The sequence below is a fragment of the Poromitra crassiceps genome, assembly GCF_964638095.1.
Source record: "Poromitra crassiceps genome assembly, chromosome: 12".
NCBI classification, from domain to species: domain Eukaryota; kingdom Metazoa; phylum Chordata; class Actinopteri; order Beryciformes; family Melamphaidae; genus Poromitra; species Poromitra crassiceps.
The window spans coordinates 23,847,098-23,861,749 of NC_139632.1; the positions used below are offsets into that span (position 1 = coordinate 23,847,098).

Consider the following 14,652-nt stretch of genomic DNA (forward strand, 5'->3'; position numbering starts at 1 on the left):
GCGTTTTCTGGTTAAGCCTACAAAAATACGTCACCCCATCAGTACTCTATTGGCAATTTCAAATATATTCATATAGTATAATAGACTGCTGCAGTAACAGTGTGTCTGGTATTACTAGGCCTACTGGTCTTAAAACATTTTTCACTGGCCAAAAAACCAGCCAGCTAATAAAAAAGTGTTAACGTCTGTCTCATCACACCTACCTCAAATACTCAGCCAACACTAACGCACTGCTGTCACAACAAAACCCTCACTGCCCACCAACACTAACGCACTGCTGTCACAACAAAACCCTCACTGCCCACCAACACTTCATCTCCCACTTCACAAAAACTATCTCCGGCTCTCAAAATGTAGCAAAAACAAAAACACCCAATCACCATCAGAAGGACATCTGAACTGGTCTCGTACCTCGTAACCTCGGCTGCACCCACTTGGCTGCTAACATCCACATTGCCAACAGAGGCTGTTTGTCATTAAAAAAATAAATGTGTAAAAAGGGTAGTGCGTGTTACCTGCGGTTTGGTCAGGCATCCACAGGCACAATTGGCTGTGTCTGCCGGTGGGAAGCCAGATTAAGAGTGTGTGTCCTGGTCGCTGCACTATGACATCAGGTCTGTGGTTAACAAAAGTTTATGAAACAGTGAAGTTTGTGTTCAGCAAGATAATCTTCACAAATGAGGACCACTTTTATGACTTTTGAAGCGTTTTCTGAAAATCTTGTTAAAACACATTTACGCTTCGAAAATCATAAAAGTGGTCCTCAGATGATCCTGCTGAACACAAATTTGGCACTCTCAAAACAAGCTTGTGTTTAACCACAGACCTTATTTCAAGCATTTAACCAAAATCCCCATACAAAAATCCTATTGAATTTCCCGCTTAAGAGCCGGAAGTGCTAACGTCCTCTGGTCTTCCGGACTCATTCCTGCGGTCCTCTATAGCGTGATCCTCCCACGCGCTACATCCTGCCAGTGAAACTCATGGCTGTCAGGTGAAAAGAAGCGGCTGACGACTGCATAATCAGAGGAAGCATGTGCTAGTCTACAACTCTCCCCAGATCTCCCGTGATATAACAACCCTCTTTAGAGTCTTTACCTTTTGGTTCATAACTTTTGGACTGTAATCAAAATTATTTCCCCCCTGGATTCCTTGGGTCTTTACACATCTACTGATATAGGCCACGCCCATTTCTGTCTAACTAGCTTGTCTGCCATTTTGAATTTTGTCAAACACTTTTTCCGCTACCCTTACGAATCTTCACCAAACCATGACACACAGCATGTCTGGACTCTACCAAGTGCACTTTTCTAGTTTTAATTGAAAAACATTACAATTATTATGTTGTGATTTCTGCAGGTATCATTCTGTACCGACAAACAAATGTGTTTTCTTAAGTCTGTAGAATATGATGTGTAGCCCAGCACGACAATATTTGAATTAAAATGGTATTTTGACAAATTTCTCCTTGCCATTTAAAAATTGCAGTAGGCCATATTGCGATTTTTCGATAAAATGTTGAGTAATTGTGCAGCCCTACACACATAAAGTAACTGACAACACTGTGAATACCTGACATTCCTCCCACATATAAAACAGGATCGCACAGAGGCACACTTGGGTAACACGTGGCTCTTTTCAGTCTTGCCATCACCACACGTAATAAATCCCCCCCCCCCCCCGCAAAATGTATCTCCACTGACTTCTATGCTGCTGGTATATTGATACCCTGCCGATCTGCTGTGGCACTCGTTAGGGTTTATGTATTAATGTACTATGTGTGAGGTTTACAAGTGCTCTGTGTGATGTGTCCTTTAAGTGACATGCACGGATTATCATTCTTTGTGAATTATGCTCTGCAACTGGCTGTGTACGCAGTTTTCCGCTCTGATAACCTAATGCCCCCTCCTCTCTCTCTCTCTCTCTCTCTCTCTCTCTCTCTCTCTCTCTCTCTCTCTCTCTCTCTCTCTCTCACACCACATTAATCTCAGGTGATGGGGCTAATGATGTCAGCATGATCCAGGTGGCTGACGTGGGCGTGGGCATCTCGGGACAGGAGGGCATGCAGGTAAGGAGAAATGTGGGCGGGACCAATGCGGGAATGGGCGGCAACATGAGCGAGTGCCGTGTACAGCGCAAGTGGATGAGAGTTTGGGGGTGATTTATAGAGGAGTTAAACAGATATGTAAATAGGCTGTGGGGGGGCGAGAGACTTCAGGAGGTTAAGGAGAGTGTGAGAGGCGCTATGGGAGAGAAGATGAGGGAATATGCCGCCAAAGGCACGGGGAGAGAAGGCTGCATCTTGCGCTAACTATGCTGGCAGGCTTGTGCATATTTAATGGGTTTTGATTACTCTTAAGTGTGTTTCAGCCTGATGTAGCCTGCAGCCATGCACATAAGCATGCGTCCTCTAAATAGGATTGGCTGTATGTTGCTGAGTTTGCTGGATTGGGGCCCCCTAGCTTGTCCTGTGTCCTGCCATCCAGCCGTGCCGCGCCTGTCCGTCTGCAACATCTCCACTCCCGCATCGCAGCTCTAAGGTCACGGCCAATGCCACCGCTACCTTGGCAATGGCAGTGGGAAAGGGGGGCTGTGTTGACCCTCCCCCCATGCACATTTCTCTGTTCCAGAAAGGTGATCTTGCATAGCAATGATGGAGCCTTCCAATTAACTTCCAGGGGAGGCTTTCCAGGCGTGCTGCAGCGTAGCACATCTGTTAAAGTCTCAATATCCTGTCCTTAACTGGGCCACTAGATTAATCATTGTTAATAGAATGTGGTCTTAATGAGACAGCAGTCACTCCTCAGGATTCCATAGCGCGTGCTGAGATGCTGATGCACATTTCTCTGCTCAGGCCAGCACACACTGTGTTATGATGAACAGACCTTTCTTCTCTTAGGAGCCGAGCGCACTCCCCGTGTCGTCGTTTAAGGCCCGTTATTAGAGCGCAGCAAAAACCCAATCGCCGTACAACGAGGCACCCGCTGTTATTTTGTTGTTGTTGACACTTAATGTTGACAGTTGAGACATTTTATCAAGGGTTATCAGAACATTTTAAGTTACAAATATTTATATTTATTTAAAGAAAATTATGAGACTGACCATTTTCTGCTGCCATAACTATGAATCCCAAAAGGTGGATAACCCATTTATGGGTTATTGCTTTGGAAAGATTATACCCACTAAAGATTCATTAAAAAGGGGCATGCAAATGCAGCAGGGCCAGCCATTTTGAACGGTTATGTCCCTAATAAGTGTGTGTGAGAGAGAAGAGAGAAGAAGATTGATTATTGGGTCTTTCTGCTATTCTGCAGGCAGTGATGGCGAGTGACTTTGCTCTCCCACGGTTCCAGTATCTCCAGAAGCTCCTGCTGGTCCACGGTCACTGGTGCTACTCCCGACTGGCAAACATGATTCTGTATTTCTTCTACAAAAATGCTGTAAGATTATTTGACCATGTAGTGATCTGAGTGTCTATGTGGGTCCAAAGGTATCACTTGATTTTGTCCACGAATTAAAACAGTAAATCATATTGATAGCATAATGATCACATTTTTACCTGATCAGAATTACATAGCTATCCACCTTATTTTTGAATGCCCCACTGTAAAAAATAATTGTGGGTACAAGGTCCGGTTTAACGTGACTTATTGTTGCAGCTTGCCATTTCCTTTGTTATACTCGGCTGCAGAACCGAATTATAAACCGGAAACTGGAGTACGTTATAAAAGTTATAAATATAGTCACGTTATAAACAACTAACCAATGCTGGGAATAGTGTATGGAAACAGTATGGAAACAGTGTCACTCGAAATGGTTAAAAGTTAAATCAATTTGGTCATTCAGTGGTGTTTTACTGCCATGTAAAGTAACTATTACGCTAGCCGCTAGCATTAGCCACAGTAGCCGACTATCCACAATGCATTACGTTATCCCAGCACCCGAACGACACGGCTGTAGAGCAGAATGGCTCTGCTGTAAAATCCTCATAGATGTTTTTTTTGTCAAGTTAAAACCATAGACTGTAAAACAGTCTATTACACCGGAAGCGGAAGAAGCACCCATCAGGCATCATGGCAGCTAGAAATAAGGTGGATAGCCTTCATATTTTTAGATAAGGTTTTTAAGCACATTTTCCATCTTAAGCCAATGGACATTTTTCTCAACCCACTGTCTTAGTTTGAATTTATCTGTGTGGTTATGAAATTGTCCAGTAGATTCTATTTATTGATTGATTTCTATTTATATTGGATACTGCCATTGATACCTGTGGGTGATCTAGGTACTGCCTGCTACTGTAGCTATACAAAGAATAGTGCATTTAAATTGGGGGCAGACAAATCCGTTAAATCAACATAGCTAACATGAGAGGCCATGTTAGCTAGAACCGATTTGGTTCGCTCACAGTCTGGAAATATGTGATGGGATTTAGATGGATTATACAAGCGGGAAAGAGCATCAACCATCGTGTTTCTCCTGTTTAGTTTTTTTTCATGTTTTCTGCCCTGCCTCTTCCTGTGTATTCATCTCCAGCACTCTTATCTTTTGTTCCCACAGATGTTTGTAGCCCTCGTCTTCTGGTATCAGTTCTACTGTGGATTCTCAGGTTCGGCCATGATTGACCAGTGGTACCTTATCTTCTTCAACCTGATGTTCTCTGCCTTCCCACAACTCATCACTGGCACGCTGGACAAAGATGTGTCAGCAGAGACTCTCCAACAACTACCTCAACTTTACATGAATGGGCAGAACTCAGAGGTCCAGACTACTCATCAAAATGTATACATTGTATCTGTGTGTGTGTGTGTGTGTGTGTGTGTGTGTGTGTGTGTGTGTGTGTGTGTGTGTGTGTGTGTGTGTGTGTGTGTGCGTGTGCGTGCGTGCGTGCACTGTATATATACAGAAGGAATATAGATAGCCCTTGGGAAATTGATTGGGCTGAGGAGTTGATCTGTGCTTATGGAATCCAGCTGTCTAGAGGAATAATTCGAGTTTTACTTGATTGATTTGACACATTTCTTCTTCTTAAAAAAAAGTTGTGCTCTCAAAACAGCAAACACAGCCATCATAACAAACTCATCATCAGTATATAAATGGGAGCTGGGGCTCTGTTTGTCTGTCTGTCCCACTGATGACATCATCAGTGATGTCATAAATCCCACTGATGACATCATCAGTGATGCCATAAATACACACACACACACTTATGGCCCATTTCCACCGCAGGTAGTAGCGCGATCCCGCTCCTCTCGACTCGATATTTGGTCTCATTCCACCACTAAAAACTATCCCAGCCCTGGTTGTATTGGGGTCGAGTCGTGCTACTTTTAGTACCTGCCTCGTCGTGGTTCTATTCTGTGAACCCGGGTTCATACGGTGACGTGAAAACATTGTTGACGACTGATTGGTCAGGCAGAATCGTGTTTACTCTGTCTACTGACTGTCATATGCAATGCTGGCGGCTGCATACCAGTTTAGTGGGCTTACCTTCTCTTCTGTTATGTATATTTCCATCAGTCTTTTGTGTTGCTGCCTTCGCCTCCGGTGAAATAAAATCGGGGGAGCTCAGGGAGCTCTGTAGCTGCAGCGCTCCACTAGGCCGCAGCGGGTGTTTGGTGAAGCCGCGGTCTTGCCTGGTGAGAGGCCGCGGGGTAGAGGCTTCACTCTGTTGCGCCTCTCCCGTCCCCGCACAGCGCAGCGCATGCCTGTGAGTTTGACTAACTACAAAGTGATATCCATTATCCTGGCCGATTGTCACATTTGCCCATGTACACTGTAGGTCATTTAGAGGCACCAGTATTTCATAAACAGTTTAAAAGTTCTGTGGATGGATTTAATTGTAACGTTATGTTATAGCCTACTTCGGCTATAAGCGAAGGACAGATATGCGGTCGCTATGACGACCAGCTGTGGGCGGGGGTGGGTGGGGGCAGATGATCCGCGGTGGAAGCAAAACGTCCATTGAGCCGAAACGATTAGAGCCGAGTGGTGACGAGCTGTGCAGGGCAGTAAAATGTGGTGGAAATGAGCCAAAAGTTACGAGAGAGACTGAGGGAGAGGGAGGGAGAGAGGGCGGAGAGACTGAGGGAGAGAGATCGAGACATTGTGCACCGCCATTTGGGCAGGCAAGGCCACACAGCAGCCGAGCTGCTGGCAAGGCTGCATGGCACTCGAGCTGCGGGCAAGGCCGTGCAGCGGCCGAGCTGCGAATGCAAGCTGCAGGGCCAGCTCGGCGAGCTGCAGGACAGGTGAGCCCAGTTTTGCAAAACAGCCTAACTCCACTGCAAAATGAAGTGCTGCTTTCCGTTCAGATCACATATTTTATAATGATAAACAAACTAGCATCAAAACTACACATAGTGTATACATACACATAATGTATTCAGCTGTATTCAGAAGAATACTAATGATAAAACATGTTTTTTCTTCTTTTTTTTCTCCCATTTTCTCCCCAATTGAACTTTGCCAATTCCCCCTGCTGTCCCGGTCGTTGCTCCACCCCCTCTGCCGATCTAGGGAGAGTTGTAGACTAGCACAATGCGTCCGCCGATACATGTGCAGTCGCCAGCTGCTTCTTTTCACCTGAGAGCGAGGAGTTCCACCGGCAGGATGTAGCGTGTGGGAGGATCTATTCCCCCAAGTTCCCCTCCCCCCGAACAGGCACCTCAAATGAACAGAGGAGGCACTAGTGCAGCGACCAGTCAAGATCCTGAGGAAGGACAGAAACGCACGACAGGATGCATCCCCCCCCCCCCCCCCCCCGAATTAGACAGGAGTGTCATTTACTATAGTTTCTTCTGTTTTGTGTTCTGCATCATCCGTTGGCCGGGCTCCTGTTTGTGGGCAGGATATCTCAAGAAGTTATGAACGGATATGCACAAAACTTGGCAGAAAAGCAGGTCATGGGGCAACTTAAAAGTGATTAACCTTCCACACCCACTGGCCAAAAGGGGGAGTGTCAATGGCCATGTTCAATCACAAAACAGGCGCCTAAATTCCAAATGCATTCACATAACGGCACAAAACTTAGTAGAAAGGTTGGTTGTAGGCCAAGGAGGAACTGATGAACTTTCCACGCCCACTGGCCAAAAGGAGCTGTGACAATTGGGGGGTAGCCAATCACAAAAAGGCACCTAAGTTCCTAACTGATTCACGCACCACCACACCGTGGCGGAGGTATGAACTCTACTGAGTGCCCTCTAGTTTTATATTTGAGTTGACTAAATAGCACGATGATCTTTTAAAACTGGCTACTGTACATACAATATGTAAGTGGCAGGTGTAACACAGAAATTGAACAAGGCTTAGGCCTACCGATAAGTAACGGTTTTCATTGTGTCAGTGTGCAGTTGGTTCTTAATAATGTAAGCATATGTCTTGGATGCAAAATTCAATTTTAAGAAGAACACAAGGTTTTGAATGTAATTGTTTGTTTTTGTTGTTTTTTTTGTCTGTTTTGTTTGATCTCATATCTGACATTTTTACACGTCATACAGTAAGGAAGGAGAAGAGAACAGTTAACCGTTTTGAGAGCATGGACGTTTATATTGAAGAAATGTGTCAAATCACTTGAGAAAAAATAGAAGATGGCATAGTTACTCTGTGTGCCTCTGCCTCACACATGATGGTGTTATTGATCATGAGTGATTACTGTATAGACCTTTATTGGACAGTTGAGTGAGAGGTGTGAAATGAGCCAATTCTGACTTCTACCTACGGCTCTTAAGTTCAGGTGAGCGGGGAAAGGTACGCGTCTGTGAAACACTCACTCTGGCTCTGTCTTGCAGGAATACAAGCCATATATGTTCTGGATGAACATGATTGATGCCTTCTACCAAAGTCTGGTCTGCTTCTTCATTCCTTACTTTGTGAGTTTGGGTTTCTTTTCTTTTCTTTCACATAGTCTTTATTCTGTACTTTACTGTGACAGAATGCCTTGTTGCTCTTACATGAGTAATTTCGTCATTTCCCTGTTTGTTTTTTCACTGTTTCCCAGGCCTACGCTGACTCTGACGTGGATCTGTTTACATGGGGAACTCCCATTACCACCATAGCTTTATTCACCATCCTGCTGCACTTGGGCATCGAGACCAAAACCTGGGTAAGAAGCTTGATTCCATCCGTGCATGACTCAAATTGTTGTTGTTGTTTTTTTTATGCGCTAGTGAGAAACGCGTTATCCCCCTAAGATTAGAAGGATCCTTTTCCTCATTTCAGCCTGATGGAGAGAAGCCGTGCTGCTTCTTCCCACTCAAATCAGCATGTTGGCTTTGTGAGTGCAGTGGTGTGAAGGCTGTCAGGCACATGGATACTTCTGCATGAACTCTGGCTGATTAGATTGAAGCAGAAGGCACTGCAGCATGAGGGACTATATATCAGCTTGACAGTTAGTCTGCCTCTGTCCAGGCCACGGCTGCGCGCACACGCGCTACACATTACAGCACAGCAGCGTTTGACACGGCCATAGGGACCAAAACTCCTGTTTGTTTCTTCCCCCACTTTAATAGCACAGCCAGTTTGACTCTCGGGTATCCATGTTTGGTTCTCGTAAATGGCACGGCCGTCTTGGTCGTGAGCCATTTTAAATTTATGACCCTGCTTTGAATCAGTCTTTCCCATTATGCTGTGGCTGTAAATTTAGCCTGACAAGTTTTGTACATGAAAAATGTCCTTTTCACTAACTACCTTCCTGGACATATGGCCCCGCGTGCAGAGGGGCCTGTATTCACAGTGAACAGCATCGACTAAAAGTAAACATTTGCAAACACTCAGCTGGCAGGTGCTTCATCCCCCTAGCTGCTCAGGAGAAGAATGCAGGCCTTATTGGTAAATGGCTGTGTGAAAGTCAATTAAGGGTCTTTGAGGTGATGCCAGGCAGCACTCTCCCTCATCCCCATACAGTAGCTGTGAGGCCATAATTAATTATGTGCTTTGGTGTCCAAATGTCACGGTGTGCGTGTGACAGGAGGGACAATGCTCCAGTGAGCCATTGTGTGGTTTTCACTGAGTCAGATGTCTGTCACCCGCTCACCCATTCTACTGAAGAAGGCTCCCAGCCGAAACGTTGGTGCATGTGGCGGCTGTGCCTAAACTCATTAAGGAGCACAAGACGTCTTTGATTATGCATAGTCTTGTTTCTGTCTTTTCGCCTTTTTGTGATCTTCATTGGATTCACGCACCTATGTGGTCGCTTTCACATATAAGCTGGTGGACTCTGTGCGATTCGGGGGGGTGAAGTTGCAACATTGTTGCAATTTTCATTTGGTCCGGTTCGCTTTCACAAAGCAATTTGTCAAGCGCACCAAACTTTCTGAACAATGCCACGTGGTGGAAACAGTCACTCGTCTATTGGACAGAATAGAGAAGAGAAATCTCTCCTCTTCAGCAGGCTTCTTGTCTGGCTGAGGGCTGACTGAACAACAGAGTGAATCCGCAAAACACAAACCATGGAGCAGCACCACCTGCGATATTGGGATTTCTGGTTTTACTTTGGTGTTACTATCAAATAATATTTTACAAGAATGTGCCCAATATGAGCAGCAGATGAGGCATGTGTTGTTATGACGACGTACGTCACGCGGCGCGCAGGTACTGTACACATGTGCGGGCCGCAGTTTCTTTTGTTCCCTTCTACCATCTTCTACTCATGATGAGTGCATCATGAGTGCATCAGATGCACTGGCGCTTCCTATTTTCTCTTGTGTTTAGTCCGGTTTGCTTTCACACAACAAACGAACCGCGCCAGGGTTCACTTGGAAGGGAACCGAGACCTACCTTTTCAAGCGGACCAGAGTTTGTTTGTTCTGCCCGAGAGTTCGTTTGCGCTTTCACACCACCCCAAACGAAGCGGACTATCCGAAGAAATGAACTCTGGAGCGTTAAAAGCGGACCAAACAGCTTATATGTGAAAGCGCTCTTAGTGAGTTGGTGTTCTTCAGTTTGTCACCTAGTCACTCCCATGTACCCCCCCCCCCCCCCCCCCTTGTCTCACTCTGCTGCAGACCTGGTGGAACTGGTTGTCTATCGGCTTCAGCGTCGCCTTGTTCTTCACAGTGGCTCTGTGCTACAACGCCTCCTGTCCAACCTGCTACTCCCCTTCCAACCCCTACTGGACCATGCAGAGGCTGCTACAGGATCCCCTCTTCTACATGCTCTGTATCATCACCCCTCTCGCCGCGCTGCTGCCCAGGTACACTGAGCTTGTTTTGTGCAAGACTGAACACACAAACTATGAAGAGTTATGATGTTCTGTGCCATGAGTTCTATCTGCTATTGATACCAGATGCCTTTCATGTTTATCCCAAGGGCCTGGTATGTATAATCGGAAAATAGTGCTGAAGTGTGTCTTGATGTCTGGCTCTTGCTTTATTTTCCAGATATTTCTACAGGGCATGTCAAGGCACGCTGCTTCCCAGCCCCGTCCAAGTTGGAAGGCAGTTGGATAAACTCCCCGGCGAAACCCGCAGGAACATCCTGAGCCTGAGCGGGGTCAAGGTGGGGTCACCACTCGGCCCCCAGCCTCCCTTCCTGTCCCTCGTCAAGCCTTTCCCTAAAGATTGCAATCACAAAGGCCCCAAGACACCGCAGCGGCGCCAGGGGCCGGCCTTACGAATAGACAGCGTCGGGAAGACTCATCGAAGGGGCCACAGCTGCCCAGTAGGGTTCACGGACGGTCACAAGGGCCTCTCGGACCCCTACACGTTGGCTCCTACAGAAATAGACACTCTGCCCTACACCAAAGAAGCCCCTCGACTCGCGGGGGAGCTGCAGCTTCCTCCCGCCAAAGACTCCGACAGTCTCGATAAGACTTTAGAGCCGTCGGATTTCAGTCTGTCCAGCTGGATCACCTCCATGCCTCTGCTCACACAGAGGGACAGTGTTCAGCTGACCCTGCCCCCTACTGGAGGCAGCGAGTGTGTCACCTACAAGAGGAACTCGGAGGACAAACCCACCATTTATCCCACACAGAGGACAGAAAAACAGGTGGCAAATTGTTCCGAAGAACACTCGCTCCAAACTACCTTGTGATGTCTCATAGTCTTAAGTATGTTATTCAAACTCAAATTTGCACGATAGTTTTTATTGAATTTTATTGTATTTTTCAAGAGGATTGTTTTATAATAAAAAAAAAACAGGTACTTACCGTTTTATATTTTAGATGTATAAAGTAAAAAGTAAAGTAAAGCTATTTTTGAGATTTGGGAGATGGAAGAACTGCAATATCTCCCCCCTTTTGAACTCTGGAAAGTGTTTATTTTGCAAAGATGCATCTCAGTAGTACTTGATCAGGATTTGTGATGTAAGACCAGACATTCCATCAGCAGTGTGTATTCTCTCTGATATGGGACCCTGTTCATTCTTTCAGCTATGCCTGTAAATCCACTCTGACCTGCATCACATGTCACTGTGGCCTTGAATCGGTGTCAGTGTGCCTAAGAAGAGAGATTGCTCTTCTTAGCCCCCCCCCCCCATAAATGTATTTCATTCTATAAGTCAGGATTTCCATGCAGATTCGCCAGGAGCTTTACCTTTACTTGAATCTTTCTCATCATAGATCAGTGTCTCAGAGTGCGTTTCAGCCTCATTGCTGGATTTGTTTTTGGTTTTTATTTATTCTGAATGTTGCTTATTTGGAAATTGTTGAAAAGCGTGTTTATAGCTGTTCTGCCATTCAGTGCATTCCATTGAATAATCCTAAGAAATGTAGCCTTAAAATATATGGTTATGTATATATCGAGAGCATACATGAAAGTTGCATTTCACAGTCTTTTTAAGAATCTACCGTGTGTGTGTGTGTGTGTGTGTGTGTGTGTGTGTGTGTGTGTGTGTGTGTGTGTGTGTGTGTGTGTGTGTGTGTGTGTGTGTGTGTGTGTGTGTGTGTGTGTGTGTGTCTGTCGACCACCTTGGTGTAGACTCTTTGATTTGTTTTTTTAGTTGTAGCTGGCCAAGTTCACATTCCGTACTGTACAGTGTGTTGATAAGAAGCTACCACCAACATAGGTTTACATGAAGATTTTTTTTTCTTCATGCTAGTTTTGCCTGCCCCCCCCTTCAATTTACTGAGCTTCTCATGATTCAGTCCAGCTGTAAAACCATGTTCAGCTGTAACAGCAAGCTCAGCGGTGAATGAAAATGACCAAGGTCTTTTCCAATACAAAAGATGAGGCTTTAAGATTTGCACTATGAAACATTGTTTCAGAACTACCAACGAGTATTAGCAGTGCCGGTCACGTGTTCTGAAGGAGGCGTTCAGTGCTCAGATGCAGCAGGAAAAGAATGAAAAGCGTAGCATAGAGACACTGCAGAGCGCGGCGTCATTCAGAAACCACGCCCAAAACGGGGGAAAACACAAACTCCCCCCCAATCCTGGCGTTCTCCTATGTCGCGTGCATGGTCGGGTGTTGCACACAAAGATCATGTATACAGAAGATGAACACTCCAACTTACTTCATTGACAGCAACATCCACATTTTTCTTCTCACCAATTCTCAATGGCTTCCTTGTTTTCCTCGGGAGTACAAAAAACTTGAACTGCCGATTTTTTTACATTTGTTCTCTGCGCAGGCCACCACACAACAGCTTTTAGCTATGTTTAATTCAAGGAATAGGACGCTGGTGTGTGGAAGTGAACGGAGAGCTTTCCCCCGTGATGGGCGTGGCCTATTTCATGCAGTGTCAATAGACACTTTTTCATACGTGATCATGATGTCTTTCATCATGCACAAACTAACAAGTCAAATGCCATTTGGAAAATTGGAGAGACGCTATGCTTTGTTTTATTTTCCAAAGGATCTAAAGCAGCACCTTGAATATGTTGTGATTGTCATTTGCACCAGTGTTGTATCTCTATTCTCATTGCAGTACATTTTTATAAAGTATACCATTTACCAAAGATCATTTTATATTCCTCTGTATTTTCTAAACAATAGCATGTGCCTTAACACTGGATAACAAATTACAAAAGCAAAAGATTTTGCCTTTAATGCTAAAGTTATATTGTTCATTTAAAGATGACTGTGTGTCCTTGTTGAGTTAAGAGCATTTTGTGTTTGTCGATATTTATGATACTGTATGATTATTTCCCCCGTTCTCTTATTTTTGCACAGTGTGCTTCGCTGCGGTGTGTTGTTCAGGTTGTACTTCACAGTATGTATTTCGGTAGATTCTGTTTGTTTCCTGCTTTAGCGATGCATTTTATGTGCCAGAACGAAGCTCAAGCTTATTCACCACTGCATTCCATCATACCCAATTTCACATGGACATGGATTCCTCACCGGAACATCCACTCTTACTGCACAACGCCTTGAGCTCTTTACTAGTTTGTTTTTCATCTTTTTTGTTTTGGTCTCAAGATGGACCTAGAGCTGACATGTTCTATTTTGTAATGATTGTGTCAGTGTTAAAGGGCATTTTATATATTGTCCCATCAAGTCAATTAGATTTGTAATTTGAGCATTCCATTCACTTTCATGCTGCTTGTCTCACTTTGGGTTCTGGGAGATACATTCTCATTGTCTGATTTTAAGGTTCTTGTACATATGTCTTAATAAAAACCCCACTTCAGCTTCACTCACAGTAGTGAAATATTGCCTGTGCTCTGTAAAGAAGACTCATCGCTGCTTTTACTCAGATTTATGAACGGACATGTTTTTGAACATTCTTTCATATTATTTATTTGACATAAAACAGTTTAAAGATGACAGCTTGATCTTCACTGAGCTCTGAGTAATGTGTCATAATTGGAACGATAACTCCCTGCACACTACATCTTGCTGTATTCTAGTCAAATTTCACAGCATAGTTTGGATCCTGAGGTCGACTTGATCAATGAGCCTCTCCAGCCGAGCCCGGGGTCTATGCTGAGCTGCAGTAGGGGGTGTGAAGGATTAACACTTCAATAAAATTCTTCATCAAAACTGGCTTATTTATTTGCCCCTATCTTTAAAATGCAACTGATGTATCGACTTCAATAGCGAGATGTCATGTGACCCACACCGCCATCCTAAAACATTGTTTAATATGTTTAATATTTCTAATGGTACTGGACATTTTGCCATATATTGAGACAGATTTTGTTCTGCCATTTCTGTCTAGTTTTCCCTGGATATTGGTGTTTTCTGGTACAGAACTCAGCTATGAGAATATGACTCCCACCTAAGGTCAGTAGAGCAGTTCCAGAGAGAGTCAGTCGATTTACCAGAGTCTGAGAGGTTCTGCACTTTTTAATGAAACAAATGAGCGTATTTATTCCTTTGTGTTGTCTGTAGCGGATTCCTCCTACAGCGAGAATTACAAAATTAGCTCCAAAGTCAAGTTAAGAGCAAAGCAGCACTGGTGCTGTGTAGCCCAGTGGGCAGAGCGTGGCACCAACACTGCTGGGGTTAGCGGTTGGATTCCCATGGTCACCCCCCCTGCTAAAAACATCCACTAAATTAAATCTGTCAACTGGCATAACCATCAGCAGAGCTAAAGCAGGTGGAGGCTGGAAAGGCTTATGCCAAACAGGGAACAAATAATATTGAAGAACAGCAGCCATAGATGGAATTCAATCATGAGAGACTGAGAATGAAAGTTCACAATTAACCTTAATGATACAAAAAAGCAAGATGAAGGTTTGGCGTATGGCTCCATGATGACACTCATCCAGCAATG

The 14,652-nt window shown here is 44.7% G+C and overlaps 1 protein-coding gene across 1 annotated transcript in view; it reads left to right on the forward strand.

Annotated features, from left to right (window-relative positions):
• Positions 1-11,028, forward strand: part of atp10a (ATPase phospholipid transporting 10A) — a gene marked incomplete at both ends in the record, with an annotated part of 38,572 nt that extends 27,544 nt beyond the window's left edge. Inside the window, 7 exons of the mRNA XM_083647280.1 lie at positions 1,992-2,068; positions 3,315-3,440; positions 4,558-4,758; positions 7,788-7,868; positions 7,997-8,101; positions 10,002-10,189; positions 10,377-11,028. Of these exons, the coding sequence (XP_083503406.1) occupies positions 1,992-2,068; positions 3,315-3,440; positions 4,558-4,758; positions 7,788-7,868; positions 7,997-8,101; positions 10,002-10,189; positions 10,377-11,028 (1,430 nt within the window). The remainder of the gene's footprint in view (positions 1-1,991; positions 2,069-3,314; positions 3,441-4,557; positions 4,759-7,787; positions 7,869-7,996; positions 8,102-10,001; positions 10,190-10,376) is intronic.
• Positions 11,029-14,652: the final 3,624 nt, after the last annotated feature.